The 24,799-nt window shown below is 43.2% G+C and overlaps 1 protein-coding gene across 4 annotated transcripts in view; it reads right to left on the bottom strand.

Annotated features, from left to right (window-relative positions):
- DET1 (DET1 partner of COP1 E3 ubiquitin ligase) overlaps positions 1 to 20,578 on the bottom strand; it is a 57,952-nt gene extending 37,374 nt beyond the window's left edge. For 3 of the 4 annotated variants that reach the window (XR_012127223.1, XM_017668470.3, XM_017668471.3), the window contains exons 1-4: positions 20,433 to 20,578; positions 14,072 to 15,164; positions 10,712 to 10,899; positions 2,453 to 2,644 (exon numbers count right to left, since the gene is read on the bottom strand). Coding sequence is in view for 2 of the 4 variants with exons in the window: in XM_017668470.3 (XP_017523959.1) it covers positions 2,453 to 2,644; positions 10,712 to 10,899; positions 14,072 to 15,154 (1,463 nt within the window). In the remaining 2 variants the exon portion in view is untranslated. Of the gene's footprint in view, positions 1 to 1,416; positions 1,591 to 2,452; positions 2,645 to 10,711; positions 10,900 to 14,071; positions 15,165 to 20,432 lie in introns of all 4 variants that reach the window. The other variant, XR_005056527.2, reaches the window with a different exon arrangement.
- Positions 20,579 to 24,799: the final 4,221 nt, after the last annotated feature.

Genomic DNA, 24,799 nt, shown 5'->3' with positions numbered 1-24,799 from the left:
AGGTAAAAAGAAAAAGTGAAATTTTAATAGTCTATTTTATTTAACCCCATATTGGTATCAAAAATATTTTCATTTCAACCTATAATCAATATAAAAAAAAGTAACAAGATATTTCACACTTTTTTGTACTAAGCTTCTAAAATCTGATGTGTGTTTGACACCTAAGCACATCTCAACTTGGACTAGTCACATTTTAGGGGCTCAGCAGCCACACATGTCTAGTGGCTACTGTACAAGGACAGTAAAGATTCAGCCCCATATTTAAGTTTTTCATTTTTAAGAATAAATTCTTTTGGAAGGTTCTAAATACTAAATAGTTTTTAATTTTTCCTCTAATCCAGTAAAACTAAAGATGCTTCCATCCATCCCAGTACCTAAACTTTTCTCTTATATAAAATAAGTGCCCTGTAGTATTATTAGGAACTAGAAATGAGGACTAAAAAATTAAGACTGAACTGGGGGAAGTTCTAGAAAATGAAGAGCTCTGAATTAAAGAGTTCTATAATTTCCCTTTTAGAGGGCAAATATATAGTAGACAAAAAGATATTCATACCCTTTGATTCAATAATTCCATTTCCAAGAATAGGTATTTTCAGAATTCAATTTAAATAAAGTAAATTGCGACAGGAATAAAGATGGCTACTACAGGATTAACTCTAAGGTAAAAATGTAGAACAGATGCTCAGCAATAAGGAAATAGTTGAATAAACTGTGGTAGATCTACTTGACAGAATATGTTGTCATTAGGACTGCAACTGTGAGGACAACATGAAAAAAGTTAATAAAATAAAAGCATACTACAAAGTGTTATGCTAATCATGATTATAACTGTGTAAATGGAAACATGCACACTGACAAAGACTAGAATGGAATATACAATAAAGGTATTAGAGTAATGTATTACCTCTTCAAATGCCTTTAATATCCTTACATTTCTCATTTTAAGTAAAAAAATAAGGAAGAATTACAAGAAAACCTCCTATAGTCAGTGGCAATGGCATTTCCAGATTTGTGAGTTGGGCTGAGTTAATCTTTCTAAATCAGGAAGGCAGGGAAGTCAGAAAAGAGAGAAATGTACATCGTGCTACCTGACAGTATCAGATGAGACCCATTATGTGCTATTATGAGAGAAGAACACATTCACTTTACCCAGATAGTCCCCAACATACAAAGAGCTTGTAATTTAAAGTGAGTTGTTTGAGCTTCTAAATCTAACTACCAGTTTACAGGATATATGAGGAAATGAGAGACATGGTAAATACTACACCAGGAATGCAATGACCAAAATCTAGACTGGGGAAGACTCAGGACAAAAAAAAACATTTCATTGCAAGGAAAATAAGAGAAGCAGGACCTTAAGATGGAATAATGGTACGGTGGCTGTATTGTTTTTAAGTCCTTATCTTTTATATTTACCAGTAGAATCTATGAAGCCCGGGATTTGCCTAGTGTTATGCAGCGGCAGTCCGGAGGGTGGCGGTGGTAACGGAAAGAGATGAAACAACAATGACCACGAGCTGGAAACTACGGAAGCTCGGTGATGGATACATGGAGGTTCATTATACTCTTCTGCTTTTTGTATGTTTAAAACTTCCCATAATAAAGAAAAAAATTAAATGGTTTTTGGAACTTAATTGCAATTTCCCAAGGAAATATTAAGAATGGTGATTAATTATACGGAATATGTTACACAAGCCTATCTAACATACAATGAAACTGGATTATTAAATACTTCTAGCACTGTTTTTATGTGAAAAAGACCTTCCCGGCTCCAGCTCAGGGCCCCAGGCACATACCTCCCTTGCAGGGACCCCACTAGTGACAGCGCTGCCAGCTCCTCTCCCCACACCTACTACACTCACAGAGCAACACAAGCTCCGACATGAAGAGAGGGGCTCTGTGAACTGGGCACCTGTGGGGGAGGGCCTGCTTGAGAGAGTTAGTTTCAGGTTTCAGCGATAAGACAGCAGGCTTACATTCTAAAATGGGGACCCCAAAATTGTTCCACTGGAAGACCAAGAAAGGCAAGATTTTCTCCAACCTGCCTGTTACCCAAAGGTAACAGTCTCAGCTATCTTTTCTGCCAAGTAATTTGGGAAGATAAAAGAATTTGAGCTAGATGAAATTTAAAGCTCCCAATTATAAACAGTTATTATGAACTGGCATTCAATTATTAGCCATAAAAGTACAGCTTCCTCCCCTGGATACCTTTAAACGAACAATACTTACCTGAATTAGATGTTTTGATGACAAGCAAAGTTAGCGAAACTACTTAATTTATGATTCGAGTACCTACATGATCACAGCACCCACCACATTACAGAAACCACCTGCCCTTTCAATTCAACCGGTGAGTACAGGAGGACAGTCAGTGAAATGATGTCCAAGGAGAGGCAGAGACAGCGGGCCGTGTTCGGCCGCAGGCAGTGCACAGCGAAGCGGTGGTGTATACCTGATAGGGTGATCTCCACAAGTCTTGGGCCGCTCCATGACCGACACCCACTTGTCATCGTAGCTGAAGAGAGACAAATCAAGGTAGGGGCTGCCACTGTAAGACTGGGCACTGATGGGGAGCTGGCCCAGCAGCCGGCGCACGGCCTCTGTGTGCCCTCCATACTTGGCATTTACAATAGTATCTTTAAACCTAAAATAAAGCACAAGTGAGGAGGGCTGTGTTAGCGAGTGCAAAGCTGCCATGGATTTCCTATTGACAAACATGTCTAAAAACAACTCATTTTGTAAATAGAAATCTAGATACTGAATGAAATAAGAACTCTCACACATTGCAAGCCTGCCTAGCTATAAATAACCTCAAAAGGCAGACAAAATTAGAAATGGGAAACACTAAGAAAAGTTTTTACTTTAGAAAAGTTAAAGATTCTACCAACAAGTTTAAAGTGAGTATAACTAATCTATGACTACTATTTCTATCACACTTAGTCCCCCCAGATAACAGCCGTAGACTGAATTAGAGAGGACTGTACGGCACAGGGGGTCCGGAACAGAAGCAGCCTCTCTGACTCACCCTGGGATCAGTTATAAGCCAACTTTCATTTGAAAAGAACCATCTGACAAATCACTCATTCTCTGCCCAGGTTAAGTCTGGGAGCTAGCTACCTAGACTTCTACAGAAACCCCAACATCTCAAAGAGGAGTAACACAGACACAGTCACATATCTGACTTATCTTTAATAACAATGGAGCAATTATTTCTCATAATTGAAATGAATACTAAATTTAATACCCTTTGACCAACTATTTCTATTCTTTTAGACATTTACCCTAAAAAAGAAATCCCATATGCAGAAAAATCTCTGTAATCATTCTTGACAGCATGGTTTATAATAAAAAACTGACAGAAAAATTTTAAACCTAATGGAAAGCTATAATTTTCAAGGATTATTATAAGGTTAACAGAGGAAATGTTTATCATAATGGTAAGTAGAAGTAAGCTACATTCTTCCTATTTAGTATGAGTAAAAACCCAAAGAAAAAAACTTATACGTAATAAAAAAAAAAAAGACTGGTGGGAAATACTATCAAAATGGCAATAGTTGTGTTTGTGCAATGACATTTTAGACTTTTTCTCCTTTTCCCCTTTCCTATAGTTTTTTTAGAAAGAATGTCAACTATCAGTATATAGTTTTAAAAACCTCGGTATCAAAGCATATCTTCTGGTTTAACAATCAACAGGAAAATAAATGATTTTTTTGTGTGCAGGAAGGAAAACACAACACTTCATCCTTGAAATTAGTGGAATAAAAAGTAATGAAGTAAAAACAAATATGCGTAACTTTGATGAGACTGGAAAGATGGATTCGGAATTTGATTTTTGTTTTCACTGTTAACCTGTGGTGCTCGGTGGACATTAACACTTCTCAGCTCCCGGAGAAGAAAGCCTAGCTATCAATTCTGCTTTCCATTACTCCTCTCGACAGTAATTTTCACAGCCTCTGTGTAAATAGTAAGATTAAGCCTTGGGCTGAACAGACCTTCTTTCTCCCCCTTTCACTTGAGCTGGAATCAAAGATCCTGGGCTCTTTGGTTTCAGCCCTTTCTTCAGCAAAGACCCAGAAGCACAGCCCAGACTCCGCACTCCGACCTGCGTGGCTCACTGGCTTCAAAGGAGAGGCTGGCCCACCGCGCTGCGATGACGCCTCATCAAAGCCTCCACGACAGTCTGCAGGGTGAAACCTCTCCTCTCCCCCAGCAGCGCCCACCACCTCCACTCTTGGTGCTCCCCACTGACTAGAAGACGAGGCAGTCGCCCCGCGGACATCTCCACCTGTTTGATTCCTGGCTCGCTGCCGCTCTGCCGGTCTCTGCTTCTCTTAATTGGTAGTGATTCCAGACTTCGCGGAGATGGTCCTTCCGAACCCACGGCCTCCTGGTTCCTGGACCTCCCCTCTGTCTCAGCCACTCATTCCCACCGTCCTATCCGCGGTCTCCCCACTACCAATGGCTGCAACCCCTCTGTAATCTCAGCGTGGAGCACCATGCTCCCCAACATCTTATCTCCCACCTTTCCAGCTCACTCCCTCTACTTCGTGGACCTATTACTCATTGCGTCTGCCAACTTGTTGCTGTTCTACACCCTCATCATTGCCCCCTCCCCCCTCCCCCCTCCCTCCCTCCCTTCCTTCCTCACCAGCTTAATTCCACGTCCAGTCACTACAATCACCCCACCAACCTCTCATCCTTACAACCTTGATTTGTGGTTCTACTTGGAAAAACTACAACCCTAGTTAAGCTCAACTCTGCCTATTCCACGCCTGTACCCACTCAACTTTCTCCACAGCTGGAGAAAAACACTGGACAATGCTCACTTTAAATTTAGAACCATGAATCTCATGGGGGCCTCAGTGCTGTGGGGCATTCATGCTACATTCCCACAGTCCAGGGGGCCTCCCACTCTCTTCGCTGAGTATTTCACGCCCCCTTCTCCACGCTCACCTACTGGCATGGCCTACTTTGTTACTGAGAAATAGAAGCAATGGGGAGAGAACTTTTTCAAGCTCATCAGCACATGTGTACTATTTAACTGTGCTGCCTTGTAAGGCCAGCCCCTCCACTTGGGCATCGGTCCCCGTCTCCACTCATATATTATCACCAATTCTCCCCACCTTTCCCTAAACCATCAGTTTCCCCACCCTCCACACTCCCATCTATAGGATCAGTCCCAACTGCATACAAACATGCCATTTTCCCTCCCCTTTAAAAAATAACAAGAAAACTTACCACCACTTGTCCTCCAGCTAATGCACCATTTTTCAGCTCTATTTTACAACAGAATTCCACAAACTCATTTTTCGAACTGTCTCCAATTCTCCTTCCCTTCCTTTTTTCTTAAACCCACCCCATACAGGCTTTCACCCCACCATCTTAATGAAGCACTCTCAAGGGCGCCGGTGAGCTCTGGGTGGCTAACCCCAACGGTTCTAAGTCCTCATCGCACCTGACCTCCCTTCGTCCGAGGACTACTGGACGGCTCCACACGTGCAATGCTCTTCTCCCTGTACCTGCTTCACCCACAAGCTTTGCCATCACAGTTTAATGGTAAATATCTCTTGCAAGTTGATTAAGCCAAGAAACATTAGAATCATCTTTGACTGCTCCTTCACAAACCATATCCCATCACCCACTAAACTGCCTGTGATCTACCTTCAAAATACATTGAGAATACAATTACTTACCACCCCCAATAGTACCACCCTGATTCAAGCCACCATTATTCAATCAGTGAATAATTACTCACAGCCTAGTATGTGCCGGATGCTCTTCTAAGTGCTTAGAATGTCTCAGTGAACAAAGAACTTAAATCCTAGTGGTAGGAGACAGAATGCAATTTATTGGATCATCGCAGTACTCTGCTAACTGGAGTCCCTGCTTCTGCCCGAGACCCCTAGGCTACTCTTAACACAGCAGCCAGAATGATCCTGTTAAAACACAAGTGAGACCACATCGCTCCCCTGCTCAAACACCCCACAATCTCATGAACAACTCAAGCCAAAGACTCAGTGTGCAGCCCATCTCGGAACATTTCTCCAGCCACTCTTACTCACTCCAGCCCAGGCACTCCTGTGTCCTCGAATGTGCGACACACCTCAGAACCTTTAGATTTACTATTCCCTTTGCTCGGTGTTTTCTCCCACATGATGTCCACCCAGCTTGCTCCCTGACCTTCAAACGCTTCATTCAAGAATCATCTTCTCAGGGGGGTCCACCCCGACCACCTTGTCTTAACACTCTCACAGCTGCCGGACATTGTAACCGCTCCCACCCTTCCTGGGAAGCACTCCTCTTGGAGACCTCGCCCCTCCCTGGTCCCCTGCGTGCTCTGCCATCCTGGAACTTTCCTTTGCTTCTCTCCAGTTTCAGACTACTTCCTGTACCATCCTTTATGGCTGATTTAGAAAATACATCTTCCAGAGGCTTCCTTAGAAACATGGGAGGTAATTTTTCGAGACCTCACAGGTCTGAATATGTCTTTGTTACATCCTATTACCTGGATACAGAATTCTAGTTGAAAATCTGCTTTTTCACAGAATTCTGAAAGCATGATTTTAATGGCTTCAAGCTTTCAGTGTTATTATTAAGTGTGATACCATGCTGTTGACTTATTTATATGTGAAATACATGTTCTGAAAATTTTCCAATTTTCTCTTTATCTCCAATGTTCTAAAATTTCATGATGATGTGCCTCAGACTGGGTTTTTTTTAAACTGACCATACGAGGTATTTAATAGAACCACTGATGTGCTAATAAAGGGTAAATAATTATTTCTTTCAGGGAAAGAAGCCATGATGGCAGAGCTTGCCAATTTCTGTGGTGTAAATCCTCCTGCTGTGGCCAATTTCAAGGCACCAATGCAACATCACTGAATGTGGAGTTGTCAAAAGATAAGCTGTCGCACATCATTATATAGTATTTTCACCATACAGATAAACCACACACGAGTAACCTCAAGAGCATAAATAACAGCAAAATAATTAGGAAATAATAATTAGAAAATAACCGTTCATAATGGCTGTGTTTAACAATCTGCTTACAAAAATTCCACAGTTTAACTATGGGCCCCACAAGCAAGAATGAGCCTGCTCCAGCGTACCACTGGATGGGCCTGCCAGTCTGGAAATATAACTTCTTTGGGACTAGAAAACTGTCTTACATTGCTTCCTCCCCTTCATTTTCTCTACTGCTCCTTCTGGAATTGGCCAGGTGGGCTTCCTGGGCAAATCCTCTGATTTTTCAAAAATTGTTTCTCTCCCACTTTTGTACTCTGATCTTTTTATTTTTTCTTGGACAGTTCCTCAACTATACCTAACAAAGTTTAAATTTCTAACGCATCTTACTATTCTAGGAATGTTTCTGTTTTTAATAGCGTCAGTTACTTTAACCACTGCAGTGTTGCTTACGCTGTCTGTTATATTTTGGTCTCTCTCTTTCAGGATAAAGGCTTTAAGTGACTCCTCATCCTTGCTGTCAATTTTTTTCAATTCATTAGCTATCATGAATCCACTTTCATTTATTTTTACCAAATGATTATTGGACACTATAAAATTGAGTGCTGAGAGCCACATGTTCACAAGAAATAAAAAATAATTTCCATTTATATTTACACTGTATTTTCCATGGAGCAAACTGTAATGAGATGGTTCATAAAGTATGTTACATCAGGATATGATTCTGTGGGGGAAATGGGATAGATACATGAGTTTGAAGATAAGAAGAAACAACATAAAATTCCAAATCCTATGGGAACAATCTGCTCTATACTTTTATATCAAATATTGAGTACCGAATTACTGTGGCATTTAGATTCCCTCTGCTATATTTAAAAGTGTTACACTGTACACCTTAATCTTACAAATGTAATATGTCAATCATGTCTCATAAAAAGGGGGGTACAGATAAGTGGTAAAGATACCTCAAGATAAATGCTGGGCATAGAAGCCACAGGGCATAAATCTGCAAAAAAGTAAAAAGCTAACCTTTTCAAACAATATTGCTTCTTTCTCACTTACCAACTTTACATTTCCCTGTATGGCCCTGGGAGATGACTGGTTAACCAGAGACGGGTAAGATTCCTCAAGGGAGGAACAACCTAAGACAGGCACAGTCGCAGGGGGGCCATCAGGTGAGAAATTGGGGATCAACAGAGGTGAGGCTTAGAACCTCACCCCCCCTGTTTTGAGAGAAATCTTCTGAATCTGTGGATGTTTTGTTGCCCTTGTCTAGCCTGGATTAATACTTAGTCTACAGGCACACACCTGATCATCTACATTTGCCCTCTTAAAACACTAAACTATGTTTTCTACCTTTATCTTGCATCTACCTACCACTTCAGCATTTTATTAAAAATAATAATAATAACAATAATAGTAAGGGAGAAATGTGGGATTCACATATAAATCAAGTATAAAAATCAAACGAATAATCATAATTGACCTGATTGTTTATAGTTCATGATGCGTGATCAAAACCAAAAGTTTCTGTGATGAATGCCCTTGCACTGTTCACCATGTAAGAACTTATTCACTATGTGAGAACTTGTTCACCATGTAAAAACTTGTTCGTTATGCCTCAGAAGATTGGAGACTGTTGAGAATTAGGCTTGGGGTTGATTAATGATTGAGCATTGAGTCCCCTATACAGAATTTTATTATTGTTAACAACCATATGATCAATAAATATGAGAGATGCCCTCTCAAAAAAAAAAAAAGGTGGGGGGGACAGAATAAAAGTATGGTAGTAATTTTAGTTTTAAATGTCAGTGTTTAATATACAGTGAAAATGGCATCTTCTGCAACTATTTAAATTTAATAGTAAAAATATTTAAAGATCAACTTAAAAATTATTTATGAGGATAGCTACAGTGTTCTAAAACCCTTTGGTGGTATGAGTAACACAACTCTGAGGACACAAAACTGAAATACCATCTTTCTCTTCAACCTCTATTGTCTCCTCCAGGGACTTCCTACAATTTCACTGAATTCCAGATGCATTCTGAAATAATTTTAGCTCCTCTCATGTGAAAGACACTGGCCTAGGTAAAAATAATAGACAAAAACCCCTGCCCTCATGGGGCACATCTTTCAGTGACTTCTTTGATGTTCGACTGAGCCTACCCAGCTTTGGTTACTAGTTGATAATGATCTGCTCAATTTTAATGTTAATTTTCAAAGGAGAAAATTCATTCCAAAAGGAAAAAGCAAAATCTAACCCAAGCTCTTCTTCCAAAAATCCTTCTATACTGAATAGAAATTCTAATGAGGCAGAAAATTTGTCTGGTGTGAACCAGAGAAAAAGAACTTAAGCAAATTAGTTGTGTGAAAATCAGTATCCATCTACTTCTAGCGGAGTATATCCTTTCATACAACACGACACTGCCGCACCGAGAGATCTGTTTTGCTCATTTTTCCCGGTGGCAGTAATGCTTGTTCCGATTCACTTGTTTGCTCTGGTCTGATCTATCTTGGGACCTAAAACAGGTATTTTTCATGACTGGCTAAGGTGAGGAGAGCAATTTAGGTACATGAACCTGATGAGGCAATGACTGATTAGAGCAGGATTTAGCTTGGGCACTTGGTCCCAAGTAACCATTTGCTTCACAATAATGTATGCAGATAATTATTAGAAGCTCTGGAGGAGCTTGCTGACTGGTGGGTATCAATTTAGGGTGACCTAGGTGTTTTGTGAAGGGACTCCAAGTGTCAATATCTGAAGGTCTCTTCTTTGGGTTGGTCAGTTTCCCTAGGGAACCGTCTCCAACCTCCTGCCTGAGGAGGATAAAGCTGTATGTCATAGCTGATAAGGAGGACGGGAGTCTTACCCTTCAATACATCAATTTTCACTTAACTCTTGTTTTCAGCATGACACATCTCATCCCTTCTCTCAGCTATGCCTTATGAACATGAAACCAGAGCCTTCACTGCTCAGTTTCTCCAGAGAATAAACCTCCAGCCTTTTGCTGACGAGAGGAAGAGACAGTCATTTGGCAGAGTAGCTTAGAGAAGGAACCTAGAGGGTCTCATTGCTGCTTTCAAGAACTCCTCTCAACAATTCCGCCCACCTTATCGGTATCTACAGAGGTACACAGGGCCTCCGATTCCCGGACCCTTTCCAGAGTTCCTAGTTGGTGCGAGGCAACTTGTTCTCTGACGGCTAAGTTTTTGTTCTCGGAGGTATGCCAAATCAGTTAGCACTCATCAACTAGCTTCTCAGCTCCCAAGACTCAGTTGGTATCCCCTGTCTCCAATCATCTCATCTCCAATGCCTCGTCTCCCACTCTCTTTGTTCTGGGAAGCTTGTCCCTCTTATTCCTTTATTGTTATTTTAGTGGGATTTGGGGATGGAGCAGAGATAAATGCATGTATTTAATACACCATGTTAAACAAAAGTTCTAAAATAATTTCCTTAGTCTCTCATTCAACAACTATGTAAGTGCTTGACAGTGCATCACTGAGAATACAGCAATTAATATTAAAGACACAGTCTCTGCAGCTCACATATAGTCCAGGAGGAATCAGACAATGCATACGTAATTCCACACGTGCTGACAGAGAAAAACGAAGGGTTACAACAGGCTCACCTAACCAAGGTTGGGCGGACAGAGAGATTATGGGAAGGACTCCTGGAGGAAATGACTACTAGCCTATCACCGGTGAATTTTCTACAGTTCTGACTGTTAAGCCTGGTGGGACAGCTTACCGGCGCTGGATCTGCCTTGCAAAATTGTTGCTGGAAGCTGAGCAGGGAAACTGGACTTCACTGTGCAGGGTGGCATTACGGAATAGGTCACAGAAGTTCTCAAAGAGCTCTAAAAGCTCATCTGATGTATTCTCAAACACAGCAATCACCTCTGTTGTCACCATGTTGTACACCACAAAGAAAGATGCCTGCAGAAGAACAGAGAGAGCTTTGGGACAGCTGGGTAGAATGCCATGCCTTGGTAAGGAGCACCGGGCTGAAAATTCAAGCCACCCAAGTAAAATAAGCAAACACCTCTGCTCTAACAAGAGGCAGAGCCATGGCTCCAAGTGGTTCTAGGAAAGGAGGAAGCCTAACTGGGCTTCATCATCAGTCAAGGACCTCAGTCAGTGCTGCTAGAATTACTGAACTGGCCCACCTGTATGCACTTCAGACCATGCAAATTCCGTATTTTTCCTTCTTTGTATTTATTCCCTACCTGCTCCCTAACCCACCCTGAAATAAAAAACACATTTTTTAAATGCCAGATTTAATTTTCTTCCCTGCTGAGGAAGTGATTTGCAGCCTGGAGCTGCCTGTTGGCAAATTATTTTCTCTTGTGTATGTACAGTTGAAAGTTCAGTTTAGGGGCATTTATTTTCCCTCCTTGTACTTCTAACATGCAGAGAGACACCTTAAGTACATTGTGTCCTAAAACTGCCCAGGCAAGTTGTAACCAGGGTACAGCTGCTGAACAAATGAAAAATCAGAGAGACATTTTCCATTTCTTTCTTCATAAGTGTTCGTTCAGCCAAGAACATCCATACTGTATGCTTGAGATTTGTAGCAGTTAGGGTCAGTGGGGGAACCTGAGAAGCATTCGAATGCCATAGGAGGCACTGTCGCTGCCTGTTCTGAATGGGCCCCTGAGTGACTAGCCCTCTTCCTTTCAACCTCCAGAGCTCTGCTTGACCCAACAAGGAACTCCAGGTTCTGTCACAGGAATGTGGCAGTGTGAATCAAACTGCAAGCTTCCAACAGGATTCAAAGTGTTCAGAACACTAAGATTAGTATTCCCCCTCCCATGATCGAGTTTAAATCTCCATTACCAATTTCTGGAGTCATCTGGCCCACCTGTTTTACTAGTAATTAGTCCTTCCTGGAGCTTTTATTACATGTCTTTCGTGGTCACCTGGAAATTAAATTTGTCTATAAATTAGAGAAACTGGAGGGTAACCTGAGAATAATACCCTAATATTAGCAAGGCTTTGTGTCTGGATGTACTTTTTACTCATTAACCTTATTGGAACATATCAAACCTAACTGGGGAAAGACCAGGGAGGTCACTGGGGCAGAGAGGTGGGGTTTGAAGTTACAGACTCTGTAACCAAAGCGCAGAGCCCTAATGATGTTTCCAACTACAACTCATCGTAGCTATCAAAAATAAATAGGTTGTGTTTTAGCAAGGGCAAAAAGGATAACCTCAAATGCGGCAATCACAGACAACTTATTCCCTCCAAAATAAGAAGGTAATTATAACTCAAACCTAAACAAAGATTGACTCACATCCTTCCTACAGACCTGGACAGCACTTTGATCATATCAGGGCTTTACCAGGATCCATCATAATTAGATGAATATAGAATTACACAAACATTTATAGCCTTCCCTCCAGGGCAGACTGGGAAATACAGGACAGGAGGCTGCAGAAGTCAAGGGCTTCACCGCCAATCTCCCATGACTCATAGGATGAACTAGATGCTCGCCCACGAAGGCCCAATGAGTGGCTTCATAATTGTCAGGGAAGAAAAAGAATCCAGAAAAAATTACCTCTAACTATATTACTGCCCCCCACACCTTTTTTGGTTTTGAGAACACACAAACTATGATTCAGAAGAAAAATGTTAGAAAGCATTTTACCATGGATGGCTTGTTTAGGCTTTAGGAGACAATGCCCTATACAGTCTCTTATCAGTAGAATCGGCTGCAGGTCACTGGGAGACACCAGAGTCAACCGACTTCGTGGTTTATTGGTTTGCTCTCTGTTCCAAGTTTCCAAACTAGTATCTAAGGAGACAATCTGGAAACAGGAGAATGGGGCAAACATACAGACAGGTGAGTCTATTAACTGGTCAGTGCTGAGGTGGAGAGCTTCTCAAAGGGAAATGGCCAAATCACCCCAAATTTCAACATGGTGTTTCGACCCGAGTCTTCGAGGTTTCTGTGCTCTTACCATCCACCATCCAACACCCTATTCCCGTTTGAGAAACTCCTCTCTCCTACCAACATCTTTCACCCAAGCTGAAAATGCCACAGGATGATTCACGTGAGGGGCCAGAAAGCTGGCCTTCCTTTTTATCTTTTCAGGGCTCTGCAGCCTGTGCTGGTCAAGGTCAGGGGAAGGTCATTGAACTTCCCTGTCAAGTGGACTTACCTATCAGTTACCTTCTAAAGTCTTTGTGAAGGAGTATATTGACATTATTTAGGTAGGTGCAGATAAAATGAGAGTTCCTGTGGCCGGGATTCTTACCTGGCCCAGGCTGACTAGCTCACTGCACACCTGTGGGCAATACATGGCTGTTGACTCTATATTAAAGAGCTCCGCCCAGTGCTCTGGGCAGGACACGGTGGCAGGGCTGCAAGGCTGCAGGAGAGCAGAGGCTGGAGTGGTGGCAGCACCGAGGACAGAGGCCCAGAGGACGGCTGTGCGGGATGACTGTGTGGACAGAGAGGCCCAAAGGACAGCTATGCAGACAGAGGGGCCCAGAGGCAGGGACTGGCTTGCTGCATGCAGACTCACTCTTAGTGAATGGGATTCTAGTGACTGACCTGCCACCTGGAAATAAAGTTGGGTATAACCCTTTCACCTCAAAAACGTTTTGCTGTCGATTTCTTTGGCCACACTGAATCCACAACAAACTTGCCTGGGGCTGAAACCATTGGCAAGACAGCAGAGAAGAGAGACTAGACTTTCAGAGCATTGTTTTGTAGGGTGGGCTCATTTTCACTGCCAGAACTAAGCCAGTCAGACCAACAAGCACAAAAATCAAGGCAGAATTATCCACTGGCAGGCCGAACCTTGACCTTGGGGCATCTGGGCTTCTATCTCAAGGGTACTGAAAATGCTCTGCAGAAGAATGAGGGTAAATAAGCACAGAGCTGACTGTCGTCTACATGCCAAAGGCTTGGCGTTAGCTTCTGGGTCCAAATACATGCAGGTGGCCAGAGAAGAATGAAACTGTGTTAACTCTGAGCCCTAGAATGGTAAAAATTCAAGACTACATAAAATGTGTTTCCGAGAGGCTGGCTACAGGCAAAGAGAGACACCTTCCCATCTCACCGCAGGGACGGAAGGAGTGACAGGGCGGGGGGCACGCATACCTGCGAGGGGTCTGTGACCCGCAGGGTCGCCACATCCTCGCTGGCGTACTTGATGAACAGATGGTTCTCGTCCAGAAGCTGCATCTTCCACATGCGCAGCTGCCTCAGTTGGTCGAAATACTGGAAGAAGCGCCTCTTGGCCATCGCACTGCCGTCCTGCTCTGCTCGGCGCCACAAGTACACGAGCAGCCGGTGCTTCAGGGAGTTGATGAAGGGGTCTCTGAAAGGACTGGCCATGCCTGTCTGACTGTCCCGCCGCACCTCAGGGAAGACGGCCGACACGGTGAGGAGGTCATCCTCATAGCAGAAGCGGCCAATGGTCCGCACGTCAATGAAGGTGCCTTCAGGGGTCACCTGGAAGACATGGATGGTCTGCTGCTGCACTGATAAGATGGCCAGGATGTTTTTGTACAGGTACAGACCCTGGTTGTGTGACAGGACCACTTTGTCACACTTGAAGGTGCGCGTATCACACAGGCGGCCGGTGTGAAGGTCAATAATGTGAAGGGAATAGTCCTCCAGAGGGGACCGTGGGTTGGGGGTCACAGACTCACTGTTTCGATACACCTCATAAAAAGGCGGGTGGGGCTCATCGGGGAGGTAGGCGGCGGAGCCCACGATGACACACCGGCAGTCGTCAGTGAAGAGACTGCACTCGCGGTTCAAGTGCTCGCCATTGGCCGCTACGTTTGTGATGTGCAGCAGGACAAAGAAGCGTTCAAAAAGCCGGCCCCGGATGTTGACTGACCGCTGGTCGTTGCCGTTGGACAGGATCTCGCCCTCACAGCCCCGCAGGAGATCCTCGGCTGCCTGGCAGCCCTGGTACTCGTAGATTTCCAGGGAGGTCTGGTCTGAAGAGAAAGCGATAAAGTAGCGTCCATCAGGTGAGAATTTGCGCAGGAAACAAGGAGGCTTTTCCACGTTGACGACTGTGAAGTTGGGGAAGACGTTCTGGTGGAACACGCGGACCTGATGCCAGTGGGTGCCTGCCCTGCCTGAACTGATCCGCCGGCGCTCCAAGCGGTGAATCACATTTTGGTTTTGGATTCTTCGAGGTTTAATGGTGGAAACATGGTAATCCATTATCACATCTCTGCATAGAAAAGTAAAGTAAAAGTCAAGAAAATAAAACAAAATTTACTAAAACATAAGTATACACAAGCCAAGCACATTTCCCTCCTTATAACCTGGACCAAAGAGCTCCCGAGAGACAGTGATGAGCATTTCTCCTTCCCAGATTACAGTCGGGAAGCGGCCCTGATGTTTCTGAGTCCAGAAACAGGTTTGCAGGGAAGTCCTCATTCACAGGAATTCCTTCGAAGCATGCTCAGCTGTTGGGAACAGTCAGCAGAATAAACTAGAACAGCATCACATTTGATCAGTGTAAGAGTCACATTCAATATGCAGTCACTTAAAAAGCATTTATTGGGCTGTTAAGGTGTCCATAACCTACAAACTAAACACAATCCCTATCAAACTACCACCAGCATTTTTGGCAAAAATAGAAAAATTCATCCTAAAATGCACATGTACTCTTAAGGGCCCCTGAACAGCCAAAACAATTTTGTAAAAGAAGAATGAAGTTGGAGGACTGAGACACCCAGATTTCAAACCACAGTACAAAGCCACAGTAATCAGAAGTGTGGTGCTGGCATATGGATAAATATACCAATGCAACAGAATAGAGAGCCCAGAAATAAACCCTCACATATATAAAGCCAAGATTCAAGAAGTTCAGAGAACTGTGAGCATGAGGAACCTAAAGAAATCCACGCCCAAACACATCATGGTGAAATTGCCAAAGACTAAACTACGAAGTAGAAATTTTGAAAGCAACCAGGTAAATGATACCTTACCTATAGGGGAAGAGAAATTCAAACATCTGTGGATTTCTCATGAGAAACGATAGAGGTTAGGAGGAGAAAGAACATTTTTTAAAGCACTGCAAGAACTGCCTGTTTCATCTTTCAAATCTCAGCTAAAACAGCAACTCTTCAGAATGCTTCCCTGACTACCTCACACAAAGTAATGCCTTTTTCCATCCACATCAATTGATGGTTCAACCCTATTTTATTTTCTTCAGCCCTTATCACTTTCTGGAATTACCTTGTTTACCTTTCTAGTATTTGTCTCCCCATTCGAGACCCCAGGGACCTTGCCCAGTTCCTCTCTGAATGCCCAGCACCTACAGCAGCACCTGAGGCAAGGTGCTCATCAATATGATGGATGAGCCAACACAGCAACCTGACTCCGGCTTTCAAAGACAACGATTTCACCAGGCAAAGTAAAAGAGAAACATTCCAGAAAGAAAGTAGCCTAAAATATATACTTGGAAAGAGCATGCAGGGCACACTTGGGAAACAGGATAATTCCAGTGGTCAGAGCATACGATACACATAGTGAAAGATAAACAAGAAGCCTCGAAGAGTAGACTGGCGCCAGATTGAAAAACACTTTGTATGCCACGCCATGGGAGCCATTACAGGTTTTAAGCAGGACAGTGACTGATCCCATCTATATTTTAGAAATAAAAACATACTCACAAAATGATATTTATTTATATTCTGTCTCCTTCTAAGAGAGATTTGAGATACCTTATATAAGTATAGATACTATTTAGTCAAGTTAAAAGTGTGCATACCTCTAATAAGATGACTGAAAAGATCGAATCTCTCAAACTGCTACTCACAACTCATTAATGGGGATTTGAAATTAGTTTAGTGGATATAGTGACTGACAATTTAAAAAATGGAATAAATAGAAAATGCCAAACTGTATCACACATAGTAAGGGTAAGCACTATTTTGTGAAACTTTTGTTTCAATTATATATATACATGTGTGTGTATGTATATATGTATGAGTTACATGTACTGGGTAAGGATATAAATATATTTCCTACTGATCTAGACTAGAGCAAGAGACCGCAGACAACTGCCCTCAGGCCTACTCCCACCTGCCAGCCTGTTTTTATAAATGAAGTTTTACTGGAACACAGCCGTACCCATTCATTCACACCTTGCCTATGGTTGCTTTTGTTCTACAAAGACAAAGTTGATTAGTTATGACCAAAGACCACATGGCTCAATAGCCTAAAATATTTACTATCTGACCCGTTGCAGAAAGTTTCCCAGCCTCTGATCTGGAGCACCTGTTCCCAACTAAGGCAATTTTTCAGCATCTGAAGATAGGTTTCATTGACAAAACTTGGGGGAGTGAGAGATGCTATCTGGCAAACAGAAGCCAGGAACACTGCCAAACCTCCTATAATAAATAGAACAACCCCTTCTACATCTGGCCCAAAATGTCAGCAGTGCTGAGGTTGAGAAACCCTGATCTGGAGAAATGTCTACACACATATAAGAAGAATGTCTGTACTAGGACTGTTAACAGCACCAAAAACCAACAGCACTCCAAATGCCCATCAAAGGTGCCCTATATAAATTCACATGGGCATATTCATGCAGTAGAAGCCTATGAAACAATGAATTAATGCACTAGTTATACAGAACAAAAAAGATGCTGAATGAAGAAAACAAGCTACAGAACACACAGGGTGATTCCCTTTGGATACAAATATATATGGTATATAATTACAAAAGCAAAGGGATTATAAATATAAAATTCAGAAGACTGGTTACCCCGAGGAAGAAAAAATGGGATGGGAGGTGGGGCCACACTGGCAACTCCCAGGGGTCTACTTTTCTTAAATCAGTACTCATTGTACTTTCACTCTGTATTATTTGTACTTACTCAGATTTTTTTCCAAATTAGGAAACAATCACTGTGAAGGCAAAACAAAGACTGGACAATAAGATGAAGAAACAAGTACACAGAAATGCATACCACAAGGCCCTACAGAACTGCCAGGCTTCTAGCTTGATTTTCTTAGCAGACACAGCAAAGAGAGAAACACAGTCGGTTATTGTACTGGAACGCCTGGGAGAAGCACAGCTCTTCCCAGCACTGCAACTCAAAAGAAATCTCCCTCATGAGCTTTCTCAAAGGACCCTGGCAATATCCTCCATATCCGAACAATAAAAACAATACTCAGCCTCACACAGCTACTCCTTGTAACAGTGAAGCTTTGGTACAGCCTAAAAAATACACTATTAACATTGAAACTTTGCAAATACCAAATCATATATCAAACTGCCCCACTCAATCCCTTGCCCAAACACCTCTGCCAACCTAAGATGCGGGCTGGAGTTGGAAAGAGAGACCAGAGTAAGATGAGAGAGGCAGGGAAGGCCCAGGAATGGGAGAAGGAAGAGTACCAGACACCTCCCAGCAGACTACCTGCATATAACGGATAAAGCATACTACTTGATACTTGTAGGAGCCGCTGATCACTTTAAACAAAGGAGATGCTTAACTCTTCATGTACGTTATTAATAGTTCCATCTTCAATTCTCAGAGTGTCTTTTTAAGACACTACTACTGGGGTGGAAAGAGTGAAGGGGTGGAAGGAGAGGCAGGCGGTGGACGGAGAGAAAGACCTGTTCGCTTCCGCTCTAGATCATACAGGAAATCCTCGCTGAATTTCCTAACAGTATTTCTCTCAGTGTGCTGTCTCCCCACTCCATGAGTAAACATATTATATATATATAAACTCACATTTTATATCTCACAATTGTGGTTTTCAGAGACATAAATTCTAAAAGCCTTTTACAAGTTTTCAACTTGTTTTGAATTTAAAAACAATTCACGCTCATAAAAATTCAAACACTCTAGAAAAAGTATGTAACAAAAGTCCCTTCTTGACAGAAGGTTACAAAAAAAGAGAGTAACTTCAGGTATTTTTCCCAAAAGCTGGCCCTCTTTTCAGTTTCCCTAGCGCAGGGTGAATGGCACCTTTACCCATCTAACAGGAACCAGAAATCTAAGCCTTCCTTGATACATCTTTCCCTCAGCCCCCACACTTGATCAGTCACCAAACTCTGGAGATTCTACCTCCTAAATAGTCCTCTAATCTTCCACTTCTTTCTACCATGACCTTTCAGCACACTTACCCAAAATTTTATTATTTCATATCTGCATTATTGCAACAGCCTCTTACCTGGTCTCCCTAAATCCACTCCTGTCCACCTCCAATTTACTCAATAGCCAGAGTGATCTTTTCAAAATCCTTTACCCCTATGGATTACAACAGGTCAGTATCTTCCTACTGCTCTTAATGGTTAAGGATCAAAATCCTGAACATGTCAACCAGGTGCTTTCAGGTCTCAGCTCTGTCTCTCCAGCCTCATCTTTACCCATTTAACCCTAACCATTTCTCCAACAAATATCCTGCCTTCTGCCTTGGAAGCTTGGCAGTTGGAGTAATTATTCTCCTACAGTAGTTATTGATGTTAATCTCCGTCTAAAAAAGCCTTTCTCACTACTCTAACTCCTATCTCAGATCAGTCTAATAATCACTTCCTCAGAGAAGTCCTCCTTCACCTACCTCTCCATTAGATAAAATACCAATGTACTGGCCACACCTCTCCTTCCCATAGCACTTAACACGCACGGAACTTTGTCTCTGCACATTATCATTTCTATGGTGAGCTCCCGTGCGGTACACAAAGACTATATTCTGTATGCCATTCCAGTACTTGTGGTCTCTTACGACCCCTTTCCCGAACGCTGGAACTGCCTCATGCGGCGTTCTTGGCCACTTAGGTAACCACAGAGGCTGTTCCCTCCGTCTAGAATGTCTTTATGGCTCTTGCCATAACTTCTCAAGTTGCACCTTAAGTGTCATCTCTTTCAGGAAGTCTTCCCTGGCCATTCTACCTAAAACAGGGCTCCCCGTTATTTTTTTGTCTTCCCCGTAGTAACTGTCACAATTTGAGTTATGTACTTTTACTTGCATGGTTATGTGCGTGACGACTGACCTTCCCCCACTAACTTGTACTTTCCAGGCAAAATGTAACCAACCGTCTACTTAGTCACCTCGGTTTTCTCAAGGCCTAGCGCTGGGGCTGGCCCGTAGTATGCGTTCAGTACATTATTTATGGAACCAAAGAAGGCAGCCAAGGGGGTCGGGCCACTAACTCATCGTGGGGTACCAGGCAAGTCCTTTCCCCCTTGCTGGGTCTGTTTCCCCAGAGGGGCAGGTGCACAAACGCCTCAATGCAGTGTGACGGCTTCCACAACAGGAAGGGGAGACCGAGGGGCGGGAACACACCCCCAAGGGGGCGCCCCCGGAAAGAAAAGCCCGGGGCGGGGCCTCAGTGGGAAGAGAATTCTGAGAAGGCGGGGGCCGCCAGGCCTCGACGTCAGGCGGGGAGGGGGCAGCCCCGTGTCGGTGACCCGAGGACGGCTCGGGGAAAGCCCGACGGGCTTGGAGGCGGGGCCAAAGAAGGAGAAGTCCTCACCTGTCCGGTCCGGGTTCAAAAGGCCAGGGCGAGGAACCCCCGGGCCTGCTCTACGCGCGCCTCCCCAGGCCCCGCCCCCGCCATGCCGGCAGGCCCGGCGTCCCCGGCTGCCCGTCCCCGCTTCCGCTAGTCACCGGAAGTGCGGCGCAGCGAAAAGAAAAGTGGGGAGAGCGCGGCCAGCGCTGAGATATGTTACAGCGCCCCCTTGTGCCCGGAGGAGGATCGCAGCCACCGAGGCCCACTGGCTGCTAAGGGAAAACAGCGCAGAGCCCTAAGCTGGGCGCCCCGTGCTCTCTCACCGCCGTGGCTCTGCACCTGCTGAGCACTTCTGCAGAAGCATGAATAAAAATTAGTTTTTCACCCCTTGACTCAGTGCACCATGTCATCAGCTGAGAAGTTTTCTGTGGTCTCCGAAACAGTGAGCTCTTGGAGGACCAAGCCTACTTAACTCCAAATATTTGGTCCCCAGTAGAGTCGCTGGCAACTGGTGGATGTACAGAAAAGCTTCTTGCACCAACGTAATCCCATCATCTGTACTTGACTTTCTCTTACGTTATCTCGTTCGGTCGCTTAAAAGCTGATTCTACAAGAGAAGCCTTTGCTTTGACCTCTTTCTGGATGACCTGCTGCCAGGTTTTCCGGTGTCAGCCTCCCTCAGATCATTCAGGTCTCAGCGTAAATGTCACCCCTCCACTGCCATCAGTCTGTTTTTTCATAGCACTCATAGTCATCTGATATGACCTGGGGGGGGGGTGTATTGTAATTTCTTTCTTTGTTCTGTTTCCCTTGTCCCCACCAGAAGGTAAATTCTCAGAGCAGGGGTTTTGTCTTGTTTTCTGTTCTCTCCTCACCTAGAACGGGGTTTGGCATCTTGTAAATGCTCAGTAAAGATTCAGTCCATGAATGAATGGCTCTGCCCACAGAATTCACAGCGACTCTTGAGGAAAGAGACTCTGGGATGGTAAGTGTCTTGGAGATGTGGGGTGGCCAAAAAGAAATGGGGTGGATTATTGACCCAGTCTTTGACATTTCCAAACTGAATATTCCGGGTGATGACTTCAGAATTTCCACTTTCTCTCTGGGAAATGAATATTGTATACTTGCCTTGTAAGGTTACTCAAAGAATTTGAAGTGTTACATCCAAAGTCCTGGCACAGAGCCTGGAACGTGGTAGTTGCTCAGCAAGTCATTATTTTTGTAATTACCCAAGACCAACTCCCATACTTACCGATGATTAAATTGAGAGGGTCACAACTTGCACACGTTCATACAAATACAAGTAGCAGAACTGGAGGGGAGAGTATGACCCAGGACTTGCATGTCCCTTTTTCCAAGGTTGTCCCCTCCAGGTTCAAATTCCAACTCTGCCACTCTGTTTCCTATATTATTTTAGGAATAAATTAGATAGGAGATTTTATTATTTTTATTATATATTATTTATCAATAATATAAATTATTATTTTTCAATTTGGAGATCAGATAGGAGAATGTATTTCAACCTGTAAAATGCTACCCAAATGAAAATGTTGGAGGCCTGCTGCCTCTGTGCCAGGCCTGGGAATTGAAACGGGTAGCTTCATCAGCACCAGCTGTTGAAGAATAAACAGCACAGTATCTTTCCTTGCGGTTGTGGCACTGGGCAAGAGAGAGAGAGAGAGAGAAACACGCTTCAAAAAGAAACTCTGTCCCACATCCACACACGTGTATCTCATCCCACATATAAATATCAACTCAAAATGGATCAGAGACCTAAATGTAAGGATTGATCTATAAACTCTTAGAAGAAAACATGAGCATGATTCCTTGTTAACTTTGGATTAGGCAACAGTTTCTTAGATGTGACCCCAAAAGCACAAGCAACCGAAGAGAACAAATAGATAAACTGAACTTCATCAAAATTAAATATGTTTGTGCTTCCAAGGACGCTTATAAGAAAGTGAAAAGACAACACACAGAATGTGAAAAAAATATTTGGAAATCATACGTCTAATAAGGATCTAGGGTCAAGAATATAACAAGAAACTTTTACAACTCACCACCAAAATACAACCCAACTGAAAAATAGGCAAAGGATCTGAATAAATGTTTCTTCAAAGAATGTATGCAAATGGCCAATAAACACATGAAAAGGTGCTCAACACCATCAGTCATCAGGAAAATGCATGTCAACACCCCAGTGAGATACTACTTCACAGCCACTAGGACGGCTATACTTTTTTTAAAAAGGAAGATATCAAATATTGGTGAGGATGTGAAGAAAATAGAATTCTCATGCATTGCTGGTGGGAATAGTGCTGTGGAAAACAGACTAGCAGTTTCTCAAAAACTTAAACACTGAGTTACCATATGACCTAGAAATACCACCTTTAGTTATGTAATCAAGAGAAATAGCATGTCCACATAAAAACTTATACACAAATACTCATAGCAATATTATTCATAATAGGTAGAAAGTAAAAATAATTCAAATGTCCATTGATGGATGAATAGATAAGCCAAAGGTGGTGTATCTATATGGAATATAAGTTAATCATAAAAAGGAATAGAGTGTTGATACAGGCTCGAACATGGATGGATCTTGAAAATACTATACTAGATGAAAGAAGCCAGACATAAAGGGCCACATATTGTATGACTCCACTTAAATGACATATCCAGAATCCATATAGACAGCAGACCGGTGATTGCCAGGGGATAAGGAATAAGGGGAACAGGGAATTGCTAATGGGTTGGCTTTCTTTTGGGGCTGATGAAAATGTACTAGACCTAGATAGTGGTTGATGATTGTACACCTCTGTGAGTATGCTAAAAACCACTGAATTGTTCATTTTTAAACGGTGAATTTTATGGTGTGTATACTATATCTCAAGTGAAAAAAAAAGGACCCCCAAATTTCAGGTTGTTCCAGCTTCATGGCTGGGGTTGTGCAAGGACTTTGCCTTCAATTCAGAATAAAATGCAGAGCTACAGGAGGGCTTTGAGCAGAGGAACAGCATAGACAGGTGTATGTTTTAGAAGATTCACTCTGGCTGCTTCAGGGAGAGGGGGCTATTGACTGAGACCAGCCAGAAGGTTACTGTAACAGTCCAAGCAAGAGATGATGGTGTCCTGGATTGGAGTGGTAGAGTTGGAGGTTGTGAGGAGTGGTCAAATTTGGAATATATGCTGAAGATGAAGTCAACAGGACTCACCAGTGGGTGTACAGGTAGTGTGAGAGAAAGACAAGAGGCAAGGATATCCCAAGGTATTTGGCTTAAGTAACTGAATGCTTTTGTTCAGAACGTAAAAGAATATTTGGATTGGGCTATATTTGAAATCACCTCCACAAGGACAAGGACAGTTTCTGTTTTGCAACTACTGATTCTTGAGACCCAACACAGTGCCAGGGACATAGACACTCAATAGAGATTTCGTTGAATGTCAATAACAGCGTTTTGTACATGCAGGGCAGCGCCTCAGTGGGAAGTTTTCAAGCACACCATATAATGCATCTCACTTCCCCAGCTCTCCAGCCAACCTCTCCCAGACGTTCCAATTTCTAGTTCCCCCGCTCCCTCCCATCGTGCTCTCACCGGGGGAAGAACACTGAGTCCTGAGCCCTCCCTGCGTCTTGATGCTCCTGCCTCCATTGTCTCTCTCAGGAGTCCAGGAGCACACAGGGTCCCCAAAGAAGCGGGAGGATGGAGGGATAGGGAGGGGGCCTGAAGGACTTGAGAGCTTCCTCGCCTCTCACTCCAGTCCTCCTGTGGCTTCTCTGCCAAGGCTTTTAGCAGCTCCGCTTGCTGTCTGCATTAGCCCTGAGAGGAGGGGATGGGAAGAAAAGCAGGACAAGAGGCTCTTGTCCTTTCTCCCTTTCTAGAAGAGGCTGGCACAGCTCTTCTCACCTCTGTATTCAAAGGCAGACATTTCTTACCTGAGTGTTACACCACTATCACCCCATCACCACTGCTGTCATCATTGGCATCAGCACCACCGGTCCTTTAATCAGAACCATTGCAATCACCATTTTGTGCACATTTACTGCACTCCGGACCCTATGCCAATCATTTCACCTGCATCATCTCATTTAATCCCTTGGTTGACCCTGTGCGTTAGGTATTATTATCCCCACTTTACAGATGCAGAAACTGAGGCTGGGTTTCACTTGACCCTCTTTTAGATTCCCCTACCTTATTCTTGTTGTACTTACTTCTTCAAAATAAGTCCTTTATTGCTTGCAGGAACTGCTCAGTTTCTACTTCCAGTTTCTTAGCCTTCAAATTTCAAATCCAGGTTCTTATCAGTTGTTTGAAGATGCATCTTCCCTCCATGTTCTTGGCTAAACGCTTCAGGCCCCAGGAGTAGTTTTTCTTAACCTTTGGTGATGT

Source organism: Manis javanica, chromosome 18 (assembly GCF_040802235.1).
Source record: "Manis javanica isolate MJ-LG chromosome 18, MJ_LKY, whole genome shotgun sequence".
NCBI lineage: Eukaryota > Metazoa > Chordata > Mammalia > Pholidota > Manidae > Manis > Manis javanica.
This window is presented reverse-complemented; position numbering and strand designations above follow the sequence as displayed.